Source organism: Mirounga leonina, unplaced genomic scaffold (assembly GCF_011800145.1).
Source record: "Mirounga leonina isolate KUSES-001 unplaced genomic scaffold, KU_Mleo_1.0 Mir_127, whole genome shotgun sequence".
NCBI lineage: Eukaryota > Metazoa > Chordata > Mammalia > Carnivora > Phocidae > Mirounga > Mirounga leonina.
The window spans coordinates 72,627,564-72,642,611 of record NW_023270316.1 but is presented as its reverse complement, the minus strand read 5'-3'; the positions used below and the strand labels follow the sequence as shown (position 1 = coordinate 72,642,611).

Here is a 15,048-nt window from a genome sequence, read left to right as displayed (position 1 = left end):
CAACTTGGGGCCATTGTCCCCGCTGTCTGGGAGACCTAGGACAGGGGCTGCAGGGCCCACGTCCCTGACTATCCCTGACCACCAGCCTCAGAGCGAGGGCTCCAGGCACTTGCTCCGGTCAGGCAACCTGGCCCAGCTTGCTAGTGGCCAGAGGTCTGAAGTGGCCCAGTCTGCACAATCCTACGTGGCGCTCACTTGAAGCTTACACGTTTTACTGATTTTTTGAGCTGGGTGCAAAAACGTTTACCAAGGAGACAGGAGGTCACTGGACGAAGCCCGTGGTCCCACACCCCCGATGCGCTGGCTGTGGTGTGATGAAGGCTGGCCCGCTTCCATCCTACCACCCTGAGGCCTGCTCATCCAAGGCAGCTCTAGCAATGAGCAGTCTTGGAGGCTGTTGGAAGGACATTCAATGTATATACGCTGATAATGTATAAAAGGTAGCCTGGCTTGAACCAGCCACAAAAGGGGGGGTGGTCCTGTTGGGGGCCCCGGCTTCTCTCAGCCAGCACCCTTTCCCTGCTGAGCCAAAAGCCGCTGTGAGCAGGACTCACCCTGGCTTCTCTCTGCCCATACTAGCAAAAGGGACCACCTACAACTACTTGCTGTTTTTATTTTGACTCTTGGTTTCCGATTTCTAGTTTCCATTCCTCTTGCCTAAAATCCAATGCAAAATCATCTCCGCAAACACCAAAGGAAAAGAAAAAAAACATCAAAACATTCATTGCTTATTTCCTTATTGAAAGACATCTGATTAAACAGGCCCTGGGCGAGGAACCAGCCACTCAGGGTTGAACAGTTTACATCACTAAGTAAACAGGTTGAACACAGTAAAGAGACACCAGCTGCACCCACCCCAACAGCCCTCCTTGAAACCAGCTGTGGGAAGGGCTTCCTTTTCAAGCTATCACCCAAGCCCCCAAGTGCATGCCACTTTAGGCCAAGTTCAGGTCACAGAGGCCAGTTCCAAGAGCTGCACTTTGTCCTCCACCCAGGCCTTCCCGCTGTGGAGCAAACAAGAAGGCAATTCTCCACCAGCTCTCGAATGCTTGAGAATGGCTGAACGTTTGGATTCCAGGCTTCTGAACATACATTCCACAAAGCCGCTGCTTTTCACCATTTCTAGAACTCCCCAGCATTGAGGAACCATCCTTCTGTCTACAGGCTGCGTGGGATACAAGGGTTTCCTGGGAGTGGTTAACGTGAAGAAGCTTTGATAAAGTCCAAGGGGGTTTTCAGTCCAAAGCTGATATGACTTTGTACCTCTAGCGTCCTTTTGGACTAGAACAGACCCTGCAGGTATGTGGCCTGGTGTTGTGGACTCCGGGCTCAGACAAACTTACTAGCAGTGTCGCGGATCACTTAGATGTTCTGTGCCTCGGTTTTCTCACCTGTAAAATGGCGTTAATAATTGTACCTACTTTATAGGGTTGTGATGAGCACTAGGTAAGTTAGTATGGGTTAAAAGGCACTTAAAACAGCACCTGGCACTTAAGCACTAAATAACTGTTTAGTTAATAAATATTAAGCGTTACTTAGTAATGACAGCAATTATTATGATTAGTAGTTGAGAACTAGTCTTGTGATTGTCAGATTTTTTTTTAAGATTGATTGATTGTTTGATTGACTGATTTACTTGAGAGAGAGACAGAGAGCGAACAGGAGCTGAAGGGCAGAGGGAGAAGCAGACTCCTCGCTGAGCAGGGAGCCTGATGCGGGGCTCGATCCCAGGACCCTGGGATCATGACCTGAGCTGAAGGCAGACGCTTAACCGTCTGAGCCACCCAGGTGCCCCGTGATTGTCAGAGTATATGAAAAGTGGAAGAACTATTCAAAGCATGAGTGGACATATTAGGAATGTGGGTGTATCTATAATTTAACAGCCCTGTGATCTAGGGAAATCAGTCCAAAAGACAGGCTTCTAAACGTCTCCTCTGCTACTTAGTTGACGGAGGACACATCACTTCACTTTTGAGAGGATTAGTTTCATTACTCCTCACATTCGAATTATAACATCTGTCTGCCCGCCCCTCGAGCTTTAGCTGAAACTGTTGGGGGGATACACTTAGGAAACCGTGAAGTGCGAAGTAATCTCCTTTTACACCAGATCTCCCAGCTGTTGCCCCTCTCCACCAAGCAAAAGGAGGCAAGCGATTAAAACTCTCAATGCCTTCCACACTCCACAGCCCAAATGTCATCCTGGGGGTTACTCTAGCTCCGTTCCCAGCTCTCCGAAAGGGGCCCTGCCTCAAGGTCTCCGGACTTCCCTGACCAGACCCCACACAGGCCCGACAAGGACAGGTGCACCTAGCTCCTTTCTGCACTCCTGCTCTTCCCCAGCGCTGCCTTCACGGGCCCGAGTCTCCCACCCTCGTCCGGGCTCTGACCTAGCCTCGTCTCCAGATGGTGAAGGAAAAAGACAGCAACCTTGCACTTTGGCCAAGCCCATGCTTCCTTCATTCCCTCTGACTCCTCCCCAAAGGCCATCCCAGGGCTTCTGACAAGACCCCATTGTGTGGGTAGCACAGGGAGGGCCGCCTGCCAGTTCAGGAAAGGTGGTGCCGCCCTGGGGAGGTCCGAGTCCTCGTCAGCAGCTCGACAGAACTCCAAGTGTCATCACATTCCTGCTTAGGCCTCAAAGTTCAAAACCTCCACAAAGCTTCAGGGAAACAGAGTGTCTGAGGGAGGCCAGCAAGCATTTGCATGATGGAGGACGCCTTCCCGTGGAGCCTAGAGTCCTAGGATCCTCAGCAGGGATCCACCTCAAGAAAAAGCTCCACACAGCTGCCAATTCCCAAAATGAGTCTCGAGAAGTCTTGATGCCCATGGACCCTTCTGGGGAGTAGGATTACTACTTCCTTCGGGAGATGCCCCTTTTCCTCTCCCACACCTCTTCCCCTGAATTCCACATGAACCGCCCCCGTCATGGGTCTGTAGAGTGAATGGAGGACTGGCTGGTCCATAGCGGCTTTTAGCCCTTCATCCCTGCGGCTGCTTAGCTCATTTGGCTCCCACTTTGTGAAGGAGGACAAGGTCTTGCATTCAGTGCCTGGGTGGTCTGTTCAGTGTGCTGGCATTCATACCTAGAAGCTCAATTTCTAACTTCAGTTCCAGCTAATGGCCTTGAAAAGCATGTCCGTGCTCAAGAGGGGAAATAGGGAGGCATGGGTCAGGGATAATGTGTCCCACTTCCAGAAAATAGTCCCAGCACAGCTGGGCCCAAGAGGGGCTGAACATCATCGGCAGGACGTTCCCCTTTTGGAGGTGTGCTGGTGGGAAGACCGAGGTCGGGTGGGGAAGGGAGGAAGTTGGGGGCTCACATTTCAGGAGTTGCGTATTCAGGGGCCCTCATCCTCATGCCTTCCTTCAGGCGGCTGCAGAAGTCCTCATCCATTTGCACACCTGGGTATGGAGACCCACCTGCAGGAGACAGCATGCGGAAGCACAGGGTACATCACGGTTTTGGGGTGCGGAAGACCACGGGGGAGCGAGTCCGTGTTTGCCTCCTCCCTTTAGACTGATGTCTTAGTCCCAAGTCCACAGTGATGGGAATGGATATCCACAGCCAGTACCAGCTGCGGAGAGGCTCAGCAGATCCCCTCCAGCAGCGCAGGCTTGCCTGGTCGGTCCTGTGGTGCTGGGTGTCCGATGCCCACAGGCCATTCCCACCTCAGGAGAAGGGGTGTCCTCTGCAGGGGGTTCCTCTCTCCATACAAGGAACTCTAAAGAAAGCCCGTCGTTAGAGACTCCTACCTGGGGTGACTGAGATTCTTTTTAAGACGCCAGTGGACCTGGAATCAGATACTCATGGATCATTCACACCTCCATGAGAATGCTTTACTTCCCTACGTTCTTGTAAATGCCTCACAGAACTGGAGGACTGGCTGCTGTGAGGGACCCGAGGGAAAGGGGGCCTTGAGCTCTGGAGTGAGGCTGAACGGGGAGTGCGCCCAAGAGGGGCCCAGACTCTGCCTTCCACCCAGTTTCCCATCCAGGAGACCCACGTAACCTTTCCTGTGAGGGGGATGCTTGGCTGGAGCCCGGGGCGGCTAAGGCCTCCCGACCTGCCCTGTTGCAGACCTCGGATCTCGTCTCCGCATTTGTCTGCACTTTCTAGTGCTTGCTGCTGTTAGGAAGCAGCTGGGAGGCGTGCGGCTCTGGCACCGTGTCACCGTAGGGCCACTGCCGACGCCAAGCTGCTTTCAAGGACTGGAAGCAACAGGTGCCTGTCATCGAAAGCAGGGGAATGGTTTTCACACATTACAGGAAACCAGGGATGTTACTGGGTGACTTTTATTTGCTCTGCAAGGCAAATTTTTGGCAAAGTCCAAAAGACTGTTGGCTAGACCCCACGCTTGGGAGGCCTCGCAGCATCAGTGTGTGTCTGCGTGCAGATGTGGGCTCTGTGCACATCTGTGGGCCTGGGGCCTTGAACAGGGCTTCTAGCCACCCATCGTGGATGTTATTGGAAGCAGGATAAATACAACCGGTGTTCCCATTGTTCATCCTATGTAAACCAGCGTCTGGGGCTAACTGGGCTAATATCCGAGCTGGAGCCGGTTTCTAACACCGACGCCCGTCGAGCTGTGCTTGCGGGGGCCTTTCTGGAGAAATTCTGGGGGGAGGGTGATGCAGAGAGGGAAGGGGCAGGGCGTTAGGAATTGGGGAGTTTGAGGAATTAGGAGAAGGCACAAAGGAGAGAGAAAGTAGTCAGACTGGCTAATGTGATGCTGGCGTGCCCCCCCCCCCCACCCCGCCCCGTGCGTGTTGGTACAGAGCATCCTTCCAATACAGGGCACACATGCGTGCACTGTTCCTCATGTGAGCTTCTACAAGGACACAGGCGTCTTTTAGAGGCTGATCTCAAGGGTAGGTCTATCCGGAGGACACTCGACAGAGGATGCAGACTTTTGGTTCTGGGCCATGTATTTGATCCCTTCCTTCCCCCCAGATTTACCTAGGGAGAAGATTTCCCACAGCAGTACTCCATAAGACCACACGTCACTCTTGGTGCTGTAGATTTTGTCGAAGATAGATTCGGGAGCCATCCACTTCAGAGGAAGTCGAGTCTAGAAAAGGGCAGGGGGTCCTTGAGCAGAAGGACTGGAAAACAAAGCATGTTCCACCCAAGGCCCATGGGCTCCCCTCCCAGATAACACTTGGCCCACAAATCATTTCCTAGAGCAGCTATGGTTTCCTAAAATGGAGGAAACCCTTATAACAGTGTCACACTAAAAGAGAGGGCAGTCACTGTCTGGTGAGCCCCTCCCACGTATCCTGCATGTCCTCCCTCCAGAACTCTGGAAGAAGCCCTTCTCCCCCAAAAGGCGTGAGCTCTACAAGGTCCTGGAAAAGGATGATCTGAATTAGGACACATCCTGAAAAATCGATGATTTTCAGGGTTTTGGTTTTTGGTGTGGAAGGAGGAGGATTTTGAAAGGCCTTGCTATGTAAAAAAGAATTTTAAAAGTCACTGGATCAGGGGAGTAGGCAAAGGCACTGGAAGGAAGGAAGGTGATAGATAGCATTTAGGAGACCATTTGGCTGGTTTTCCAGTGTGCAGAGAAATCTTCCTTCTCTTCAGAGAGCAGGAGTCCCAGTGGGTTAGGCCTTGCCCTGCAGATGGATGGGATTTGACAGGAAGTATGGGATCACGGATTGAGAGAGAGAGAGAGACAGAAGTAGGAGAGGCCAGAAGAGACAGAGATGACAGAAAATAGGGACAGACTTCGCAAATTTGCGCTCCCGAGGAAGGTTTGTTGTTCTCCTTTTATAAAAAGAGACTGTGGGGCAGTGGTTCCCAAAGTCTAGTCCTGGGGGCAGCTGTATCTGCAGCACTTAGAAACTCGTTAGAAAGGCAGATTCTCAGGCCCCCGCCCCCAGACTCCCTGCATCAGAATCTCGGTGGGGGTGGGGGGGGGGGAGCTCAGTAAATTAGAGTTTAACAAGCCCTCCAGGTGATGTGTGTGCTTGCTCAAGTGTGAGAACTGCTCCCAGAGTAATCGTCAGAACCCAGACCCAGCTTCAGCCCTCCGGCTGGAGAAGAGAGGACACAGGAGGTCACCCACAAAGGTGCAAAATAACACTGTTCAAAAACAAGCAGGGAAGAGAAGCCAGTGGGAGCCAGCAGGGAGATGCTAGGCGGGAAGGCAGGCATGGGAGGTAAGCCATTTCCTGGTCAGCGAGATAAGGTTGATCCCCTCCCCCCGCTTTCCTGAGATATCCACACCTGCTGAATCAATCACCAGGGTTTATTTGAGGGAAAGAGTCCAGGCTGTTCTTTCCAGCGGTACAGGGAACTCCCGCAGGAGTCAAAGGGAGGCGATGATACGGTCTTCCCAGGCCCCCGCGGAACATTTCTCAGGTTAGCAGGCTCTGGCAGTGCTGCCCAAAAGGACAGGTACCAAGCCAGCAATGGGGGAAAGAACAGAACAGGAGATGGGGGTCTTTCTGAGCCCCACACAAGGGCTCTCTGGTATACAGCCCATCCGGGCTGCTCGTCTTCACAGAAAGCACATGATGGTTTTCGGGGAGTGTGTAAATATTTACCAAGGGCTTTGGTCTAAGGTTTAAAGATGACAGGGTATAAATGAGTCAAAGAAACATAGCACCGACTTACATCTCCTTTTCTTACATAATCGGGGTTCTTATAAATATCCCGGGCAAGGCCAAAATCACAAATCTTCACCACATTGTTCTCAGATAAAAGAATATTTCTTGCTGCCAGGTCCCGATGAATGCACTAGAATGAAACATTAGCATCATCAATACATTTCCTTAATTCAACCCACCATTTCCCTGTGCCTTTTCAGTGTCCTTATTCCTCTCAATTGGAGGATCCATTTCACATGCTTCCTTTACATGAAGGAAGCGACTTCCAAAGCCCATGGGGTGACCACAAACACGAAGGCATTTCTTTATAAATATAGGCCCCCCGAGGCCCAAAAGCCAAGAAATGCCGCAAGTCCGCTTTGCCACCTTTGGGCAGGACAGCAACCTGGTAAACCAAGTTGGCACTGATGTCTCCCGTGAGCAACACCCCACTCCCCCCACCTCCGGCCTTTAATCCTGAGCTGCCAAGGTCAGATCATGATCTGGTTTCGTGGAGCACTCCACATGGATGAATTAACAGAAGCTCTCTGGAGAAGTTGTGTATTCTGAGATTCTGGCCAGTTTTGAAAATATGCCAGAGGGCAATGTGGAGAATGGTCACCAGGTTTGTCTAGTTTGAAATCTGGTGAGGTTCTCCCCTAGAATCCAGTTCTACTCATCGGTATCCGATGCTCCTCCATCCTATCGGGACAAATTAAGGCATTTGGTGTGATGTTTACTCTATGTAAGTATAAGCAAATACTAGGAAGGATGGATTTAGAGTGAAGGTGAGTCCACATAACACCCACGTGTCCAGGCTTGGCAAAGAAGGAAAGCAGTAAAAGACAAGGCTGACCTTTCTGGAAGACAAAAACTCCATGCCTCTGGCCACTTGGAAACTGTAAGAAATCAGATCTTCCATAGTGATGGGCTGCTTGTAGAAATCATCAGAATCTGGAAAGCATTAAAACCATAACTGTTTGTAATGACTCTTATTATTCCACCAAATCCCAGTTTATTGGAACAATGTTAGCAAAACATAAAACCAACAAGTAGATCAGAGTTCATTTTCGAGAGCATTGGAGTTTCAAAATGAACATCAGAGATTTTTCCAGGCCTCCAGCCCATTCTACCCAGGCATGGGGGTGGGGGGTGATCCATTTGGACAAAAAGCCCTGAGGGGAGACAATTGCACAGTTCCCTGTCAAAATTAGTAACTCTGTAAATAATCTTAATTCAAATCTTATCTCCTCAGGACATTACCCTTCAAGTCTCCCACGGATGTTTATTAGGGTGATAAATAAGAAAAAAATGTCAGAGATGCACAGTATGTTGTAAAAATATCTCAGACTGCGAGGACAGGAAGGAATTAATACCTACCCTCCTCTTCCTCAACATCGCTCAGACTTTTATCTTCCTGAAACCCGGAGCTCGCAAAGCTCTCGCTGCTGGTGACACTATCTAGTCTTGGTTTCTTGTCTTGCTCCAGGTCGGGCTCCATTTTTTCTTTCTTAGGCTCCATGTGTAATGCCGCATCCTTTGAACCGACCGAGAAGGACACAGAGGAAAGAGAGTTTCAGAACAGCGATGAGGGAAACTAATCCCTCATGTGGGCAGGTGCCTGAGTTGGGAGAATGTCATTGCACAAAACGGGTGGTAAATTGGTGGCAAGAGCCCCATGGTGCTCAGGTGCCTGGCTCTTCATGGGGTTCTGGAGTCTGTTCGGCTTTCGGGTGGGTTTTGAGATAGCATGTTAGGTAGGATAAAGAAATGTTAACAGTCGCTGGTATTCACTGAGCGCTTGCTTGGTGTGAGCCAGTGTATTAAGACTCTTAGGTACAGTTTCTCATTTAGTCTTTGTAACAATTTGATGAAGTAGTTCTTGCTGATACATGAAGAAATAGGTCCGGCGGAGGCGAGTAATAAAAGTCATAGGCAAGTAGTAAATGGCAACGCTTGAACCCAGGTTTGGCCAGCTCCAGGCCATGCCTTTTACCATTTTTTCCATACCACACACCATCTTGTGAAAGATGATCTGAATAAGAGAGACAAATCCCTAGTGGACTTGGGGCTTCACTTGGCATAATCCCTGTGAGTAAGGAGAGAAGGCCATACTTATTGATTTCTCTGGTTTCTTTGAGGAAGGAGGGAACACGAACATTTCTTTGTCTCCCCTCCATTCAAAACAAAGGTCCAGTTTAATCCTAATAAGGGCAGAAAAGGCCTTTCATCCTGGGCTGGGCATCCAAGCCCTGGTGTATAATCTGGCTCTTTCATTAACTATGTGATATTGGGCAAATTACCTCCTTTTTTGGGTTTCATTTTCCTCACTGGGAAAGCTCCATCTTATTATGTTTGGCCTCTCAGGAAAGGAGGTGTTGGTTCTGGGTGTTCGTGTGGAACCGGAAAAGATTTTTATCATCTTTGGTAATTCACCTAATAACGGCGACACTACAAATTTGGTGCGCCCAGTGGCTTCGTGACTCCGTGCTGGTGGAGCATGGACCTGGGCTCAGTCATGCTAGCTGGCAGTACTGAGGAAGGGGCTGACAGGGACTGGGGCTCAGTGGTATCCCCTGATGCACCTGCACGGCGCGAGGCAGTGCGGGACTAACCAGGCTCCACGTCCTTGCTTGGCTTTTCCTAGACGTGTCACAAATCAGGAGAGATCCTTCCACTAGAGGGCGCAGTGGGAGTAAGCAGAGGACAGCGGAGGGAGCCCCAGCAGGGACAGCGGGACAGACTCAGGCTGGGGGGTACCAGCCTCCTGCCTGCTGACAGGAGCCCCGCAGGAGCCCTGCAGTGGGGCAGACAGGCCACAGGGCAGACCCCCACTGGCACCCCAGGTGACCTACCTGAGAAGAGGTAAACTATAATGCTTTGTTACTGTGTCTCCCAGAGGCAGTTAGAGTTGGTTCTGCTCAGTTGGGGCCTGGAATTGGATTTTCCACAAGGCCCCTGCTCAGGCCACAAGGCAGCAGGGAAAAGGCACTGGCAAGGGTGTGGGGAGGAAAGTGCTCGACAGGTCTGCTCACGGCTCAGCCCATGACAATCCATGCTCTCTGCTCCCCGGGCCACCTTCTTCCTCATCCTCCCAGTGGTCACAGCCCCAGACACATCTGCAGGGGCCATAACTCAAGCTCCCTCATTCTTTCCTTGACTCTCAATCAATGCTCTGTTCAGCTTTGCTTATTGGTAACTACCACTGTTAAATAAAGGTAGATGTATGGAACTTTCGGGACTCTGGCAGAAGGCCGTGCATTTATTACAAATAGGATTGAGAGATCTTGCTGCATTTATTTGGAAAACGGAATATCCCATTTCTATTTAGCCTTTCGGTTTTTCCTTCACTTTCTCTTTATATTCCTTTAGGTTCCAAATATGAAATACAGCCATGTGTTTTCCATGAAAACACTGAGCTCCACCAACAGGGAGGCGAATCATTAAATATAGCCAGAGAAGGAAGCAAGCTTTCTAAACAAAGGACGCACGAACCCAAACGTTCCATCCTGCCCAGGTCCCTGGGCTATGCTGCCGCCTTGGTTCTTCTTGAAGCAAGTCCAGGATTTCAGGACTGAAGGGACTTTGCACTGCTCCCAACCCGGGCCACCACTTTCCCCTTTTTCTTATGGTTTCTCCCCCCTCCCGACCCCACCCTGCTTTCCTTATCCAGCATAATGCACAGAAGGGTTTGCAAGGGCTGTCAAGAGAGCGGGGCTCTTTTCTTCCAGACTTCACCTCTGAGTAAGGGAGTGTCCTTAAGCCAATCACTTACTTGACTTTTCTGGGCTCATCTATAACGTGAGAGAGTGAACTAGCTGAACACAAGGTCCTTTCCAGATTCAAGATTCTTTTTTTTTTTTTTTTTTAAGTTATCTCTACCCTCAACATGGGCTTGAACTCAGGACCCTGAGATAAAGAGTCGCATGCTCTACTGACTGAGCCAGTCATGTGCCCCTTCAGCTTCAAGGTTCTAACTCTTGGAGGGCATGGTTTAAAATTGGAGACAACATGTTCTCGCATATATGTTTCCAAGTCTGGTAGACCACCTGTGTCTTTGGTTGGGTCAAAGTTGAAGGGATGAGAGAATTGACCAGCTGTCCAGTGGTTCTTATTTGTATGTCCTGTGAATACTCTTGTCCATGTAACAGATGGGCATAATTCTTGGATGTGCGGCACTTTATCCATCATACAGGTTGTATAGATGAGTGGCATTAAGTTGGACTCTCCCAGTCCTTCTCTCTCGGTGGGTCAATAATGACAAGGATAGTTAACATTTCTGGAGTGCTTAGCTCAGTGAAAAATGGGATTCTCTCAACAATGCCATGAGTTTGGTTCTGTTTTTACCTCCATTTAATAAAGGAAGGAACTGAGACCAAGAGATTGAGTAGCTTGCCCAAGGTCCCAGATTTTGAGTGACAGAGACAGGATTTAAACCCAGGATGTCTGATTCTGGAGTCTGTGTGTTTAATCACCACACTATATAGACTCATCACCAACACTGCTGATTATCAGGTAATAATGTTGAGTCATTGCTCTCCAAGCCGCTCCGGCCCAGAGAAGGACACAACACTGGTAGGATGGGTCACACTGGTGAAATTTTATTAAACCTTCTCCTCCATTAAATAATCTCTGCCTTCAGGGCTTAAGCCTACATGTTCCTTTTGTTACGTGGTTTTATTTTAGTGGGTAAAGCTGGTTCTGTGTGCGCATAGGGCTGACATGGGTGGTGTGGGTCTGGGGAAGGCGAAGTAAAGGGCACAGCAAGGGGGGGCACCTGGGTGGCTCAGTTGGTTAAGCGACTGCCTTCGGCTCAGGTCGTGATCCTGGAGTCCCGGGATCGAGTCCCGCATCGGGCTCCCTGCTCGGCGGGGGGTCTGCTTCTCCCTCTGGCCCTCCCCCCTCTCATGTGCTTGCTCTCTCTCATTCTTTCTCTCTCAAATAAATAAATAAAATCTTTAAAAAAAAAAAAAAGGCACAGCAAGGGGAGAAAATAATTTCTCTGGCTTCATGTTCACTGCAAAGTCACTCAGTTGATTGAGTCCTTAATTTCTCTAGTAAATGGAGACAATTATACTTGCTATCATCTTCTTTAAAGAAGTAACTAAGTGACTTGTGTGGGTGTCTGTATATACAGAGAGAGAGAAAGAAAGAAAATGATCAAGATGCTTGGATAGGTAGTTAGGTAGATGACTCGAAATTGTAACCTCTAATTGTCGCTTCATAGGCTAGGATTACATGTTCTCTGTGCTGCCCATAAAAAGTGTGGTATATTAGCATGGAAGGAAAAAGCAGAGATTGGGTTTTAGGCTTAGTCATTAATGGAAAAATACAGTTTTCTCTGGCTTTATGCTGCTATCGCCTAAACCTCCAACCCCTAAATTCCTTACCTTGTTGAGAAAGAATAAGTCCCGTTTGCTCTTGAGGTAGTTGGACAGATTTCCGTATTTGCAATATTCAACGATCACCATCAGGGGCCCTGTACGCAAAACAGGTGGCTTATCACTTGTCACTTCTCAAGGGCAATGGAGAAACAGGCAGCCTACGGCTGGGTCTCTATGACTCTAGTTGGGGTCTCCCAGCCCTTAGCTGCTTTCTGTACCCACTGCTACTCCCAACATGTAGGGTCTTCCCGACTACCCTTCATCTCTACTAGTTTTGTTGACCTTGGAAAACACCGATGTGCACAGGTCTTTCGCTCCTTTCTTTCTGGCTTAAGCAGTGATCATACATCTATACCCAAGTGCTAACCTTGCCACAGGGGAAGATAGAAAGGTCTTCAGGAACATGCTGGAGCCCTGAGTCATGACCACAGCCCTGTCCCAGCCACTTGCGCCAGCGGGTAAAACCTGTCTGAAGGGAAGGGCCCTTCTCATTGTCCCTCACATCCCCTCCTCCTGGGATCCCACCAGTAGTGACTCCTTTATGTGGAGCTTCGAAGAAAGCTCACCCTTCTATCCGTTACCTTAGCTCTGGCCACACTCCTTCAAAGCCATCCTGAGAGAAAAATGCTCTCCACTTGACCTGGAGCCCCTGGAAGGAGGTCTCAAAGGGAATCCTTCTCTTTAGAAACTTTCAGTTAACTGTACAGGAAAGGCATTTTTAGGATGGGAGCGCCTTTCCATAAATGGACAAATTGTTTCCTCTGGACCTACTGAGAGGCCGTTTTTCAGGAGATGAGGAGGACCGGGGAGAAGGAGCTATATATCCAACTCTGCTCTTGGCATGTGAATCGGGAGAGGGAGCAGGCCCTCCTCATTTACCTCCTTGCTTGGTACAGGCTCCCAGCAGGTTGACTACATTCAGATGGTGGCCAATGTGGGTCAAGATCTTGAGCTCAGTCATCAGAGCTTTGTACTCACTGGCTGTGGCCCCCTCTGTGTGAGAAACAAGGAAGAGTCAGTGCGACAGGACAATGGGGCTCTTTCCGCTGGAGGCGGCATTCCTGCCCTCCATATTTGCCAATGCTCAGCCGGTTGCTTCATTAACTTCCCCACATCTGCAGAAAGGCCCGGTCTCCAGACTGTTTTCATTACTCCCTCCCTCCAACATCCTTTTGATTACAGTAAGGCCCAGAAGCAGTGGTGGGGTTAGTCACTGGGCATTTCCTCTTGGTGGACCTGGTCTGCTCAGCAATGCGCTGACTCAGAGCTGGGCACCTTGTGAAGGCGCCTTCCAAAGGCTTCCGCTTGGCAGAACCAGGCGCAGCAAGAACCTTCCAGACAGGGGATGTGCCCACACCTCCCCTCTTTTTCTCACTTGCCCCTCTTTGAAGAGTTACAAAGAAGGAGCACCAGGGGTCTGCAAGAGTGGAATGGCCACTTCTGTAAACATCTTTGCAATGTGTTATTTTCTCCCTATAACCTTTTCCTCCCTGGAGTCTGCAGGGTTATCTTGAGTTGTAAGGATCCATAAGCATCTGACTTCAACTTCATTCGCAGAGATAAACAACATCACTCTAAGATTTAGCAGAGTCTAAAGCCTAAATTAAGTTTGTTCTGTTTGTTTTCTCCCTTTCTTTTTTTGGTGGTGGTGGGGAGGGGTGTCTTTCTTATTGGTTAATTTATAAGGCATTTACAAAATTTAAAAAATAAAGTCATATAATCTTGCTGTAAAATATTCCAACAATATGATTTATACAGAGTAAAAAGTCAAAGTCATTCCAACCGCTTACTTCCCTAGACTTTTTTCTACATATTTATTAACATATATACCTACTTAAAGGTCTTTTTGTTTTGTTTACATAAATGGAATCCTTTCTATTTTTTTAAGATTTGCTTTTTAATATGTCAGAGACTTTTTCCATTCTTGTTAGTTGATTAATAGCATTCTTGACATTCGAACTGTCTCTAGTTTGTGTGTGTGTGTGTGTGTGTGTTTTGCCATTACAAATAATGCTGTAGTAGATAGCCAATGTGTAATCTTTGTACACATATGCAAGTATTTCTGTAGAACAGTCTGCGAAATGGCCAGAGCATGTGCATGGTATTTCATAAACACAAATCATTTTTAAATTATTTTTTAAGTAATAACCAGATAAACACTAGAAGCTTTCCAACGGGGTTGAGATTGGCTCACAGTAGATGCTCAACAAATATTTGTTAGAAAAATAAACACTGTGAATACTCTTCTCATTTCAGACATGGGCATGAGGCCCAAAAAGGTTAAAGGTTCTGCTCAAGGGCACTTTGAAGGAGCTTCTGACTCACGGCCTATGTTTGACATTCTGTCTTTTCAGTTTCTCTTGAAACAGATGGCCAACCAATTCGAGCAAGAAAGCTGAATGAAAATGGTTTTTAGGAATTTTATATAGTGGGTGATTTGGCAATCTTTTAAAAATCAAGGCTCATGGCTTAAAAAGATAAGCATTTATAAAGATATTGCAAATGCTGTTTCTGTATTACAAAGAATACATTTTGGGGGCCTTTAAAATTTTTCAAGTCAGCATCATCCCCCTCAAACTCATCAGTCCCTGCATGCTTTTATGCCCCTTCGGCACAGAGGGGAAAAAAACCAAGCTCTCTTCCTCGGATTGTTCCATTTACAGGCAGGTGTTATCTTGGGTGGACAATAGACAAGCATGGGCAGCAGACCCGCCTCTCCAGGAGATGGTGTGTGGTTAGTACAGGGAAATGGGACCAGCTAAGGAAGCAGATGCTTCCAGATGGAGTTTCAACTTCGTTCAAGGTTGGATATCAGGTTGCTTCCATAACTTGGGCTAGGACCATGTTAGGATTTTGGAGCAATGGGCCATTTCCTGGAGGCCAGGTCTCGGCAGCCCCTCTTATGTAGCACTGTGCGGGGGAGGGTTGGGGGGGGGCTGTGCCTGACTTTTGCACTGGTGAGCTGTGGGGCCTTGCAGAGGCGATCTAACCTCTCAGAGCCCTGTTTCCTCATCCACCAACTGGGAAAATAATATCTACCTCAAAAGGCTGGAGAGAGAAAAATAAGAAAAAT

General features: G+C 48.7%; 1 protein-coding gene across 1 annotated transcript in view; it reads right to left on the bottom strand.

Moving 5' to 3' along the window:
* FLT1 (fms related receptor tyrosine kinase 1) overlaps window positions 1-15,048 on the bottom strand; it is a 174,246-nt gene that overhangs the window by 13,309 nt on the left and 145,889 nt on the right. Inside the window, exons 19-25 of the mRNA XM_035003626.1 lie at window positions 12,855-12,968; window positions 11,982-12,070; window positions 7,972-8,128; window positions 7,448-7,545; window positions 6,620-6,742; window positions 4,958-5,069; window positions 3,321-3,420 (exon numbers count right to left, since the gene is read on the bottom strand). Of these exons, the coding sequence (XP_034859517.1) occupies window positions 3,321-3,420; window positions 4,958-5,069; window positions 6,620-6,742; window positions 7,448-7,545; window positions 7,972-8,128; window positions 11,982-12,070; window positions 12,855-12,968 (793 nt within the window). The remainder of the gene's footprint in view (window positions 1-3,320; window positions 3,421-4,957; window positions 5,070-6,619; window positions 6,743-7,447; window positions 7,546-7,971; window positions 8,129-11,981; window positions 12,071-12,854; window positions 12,969-15,048) is intronic.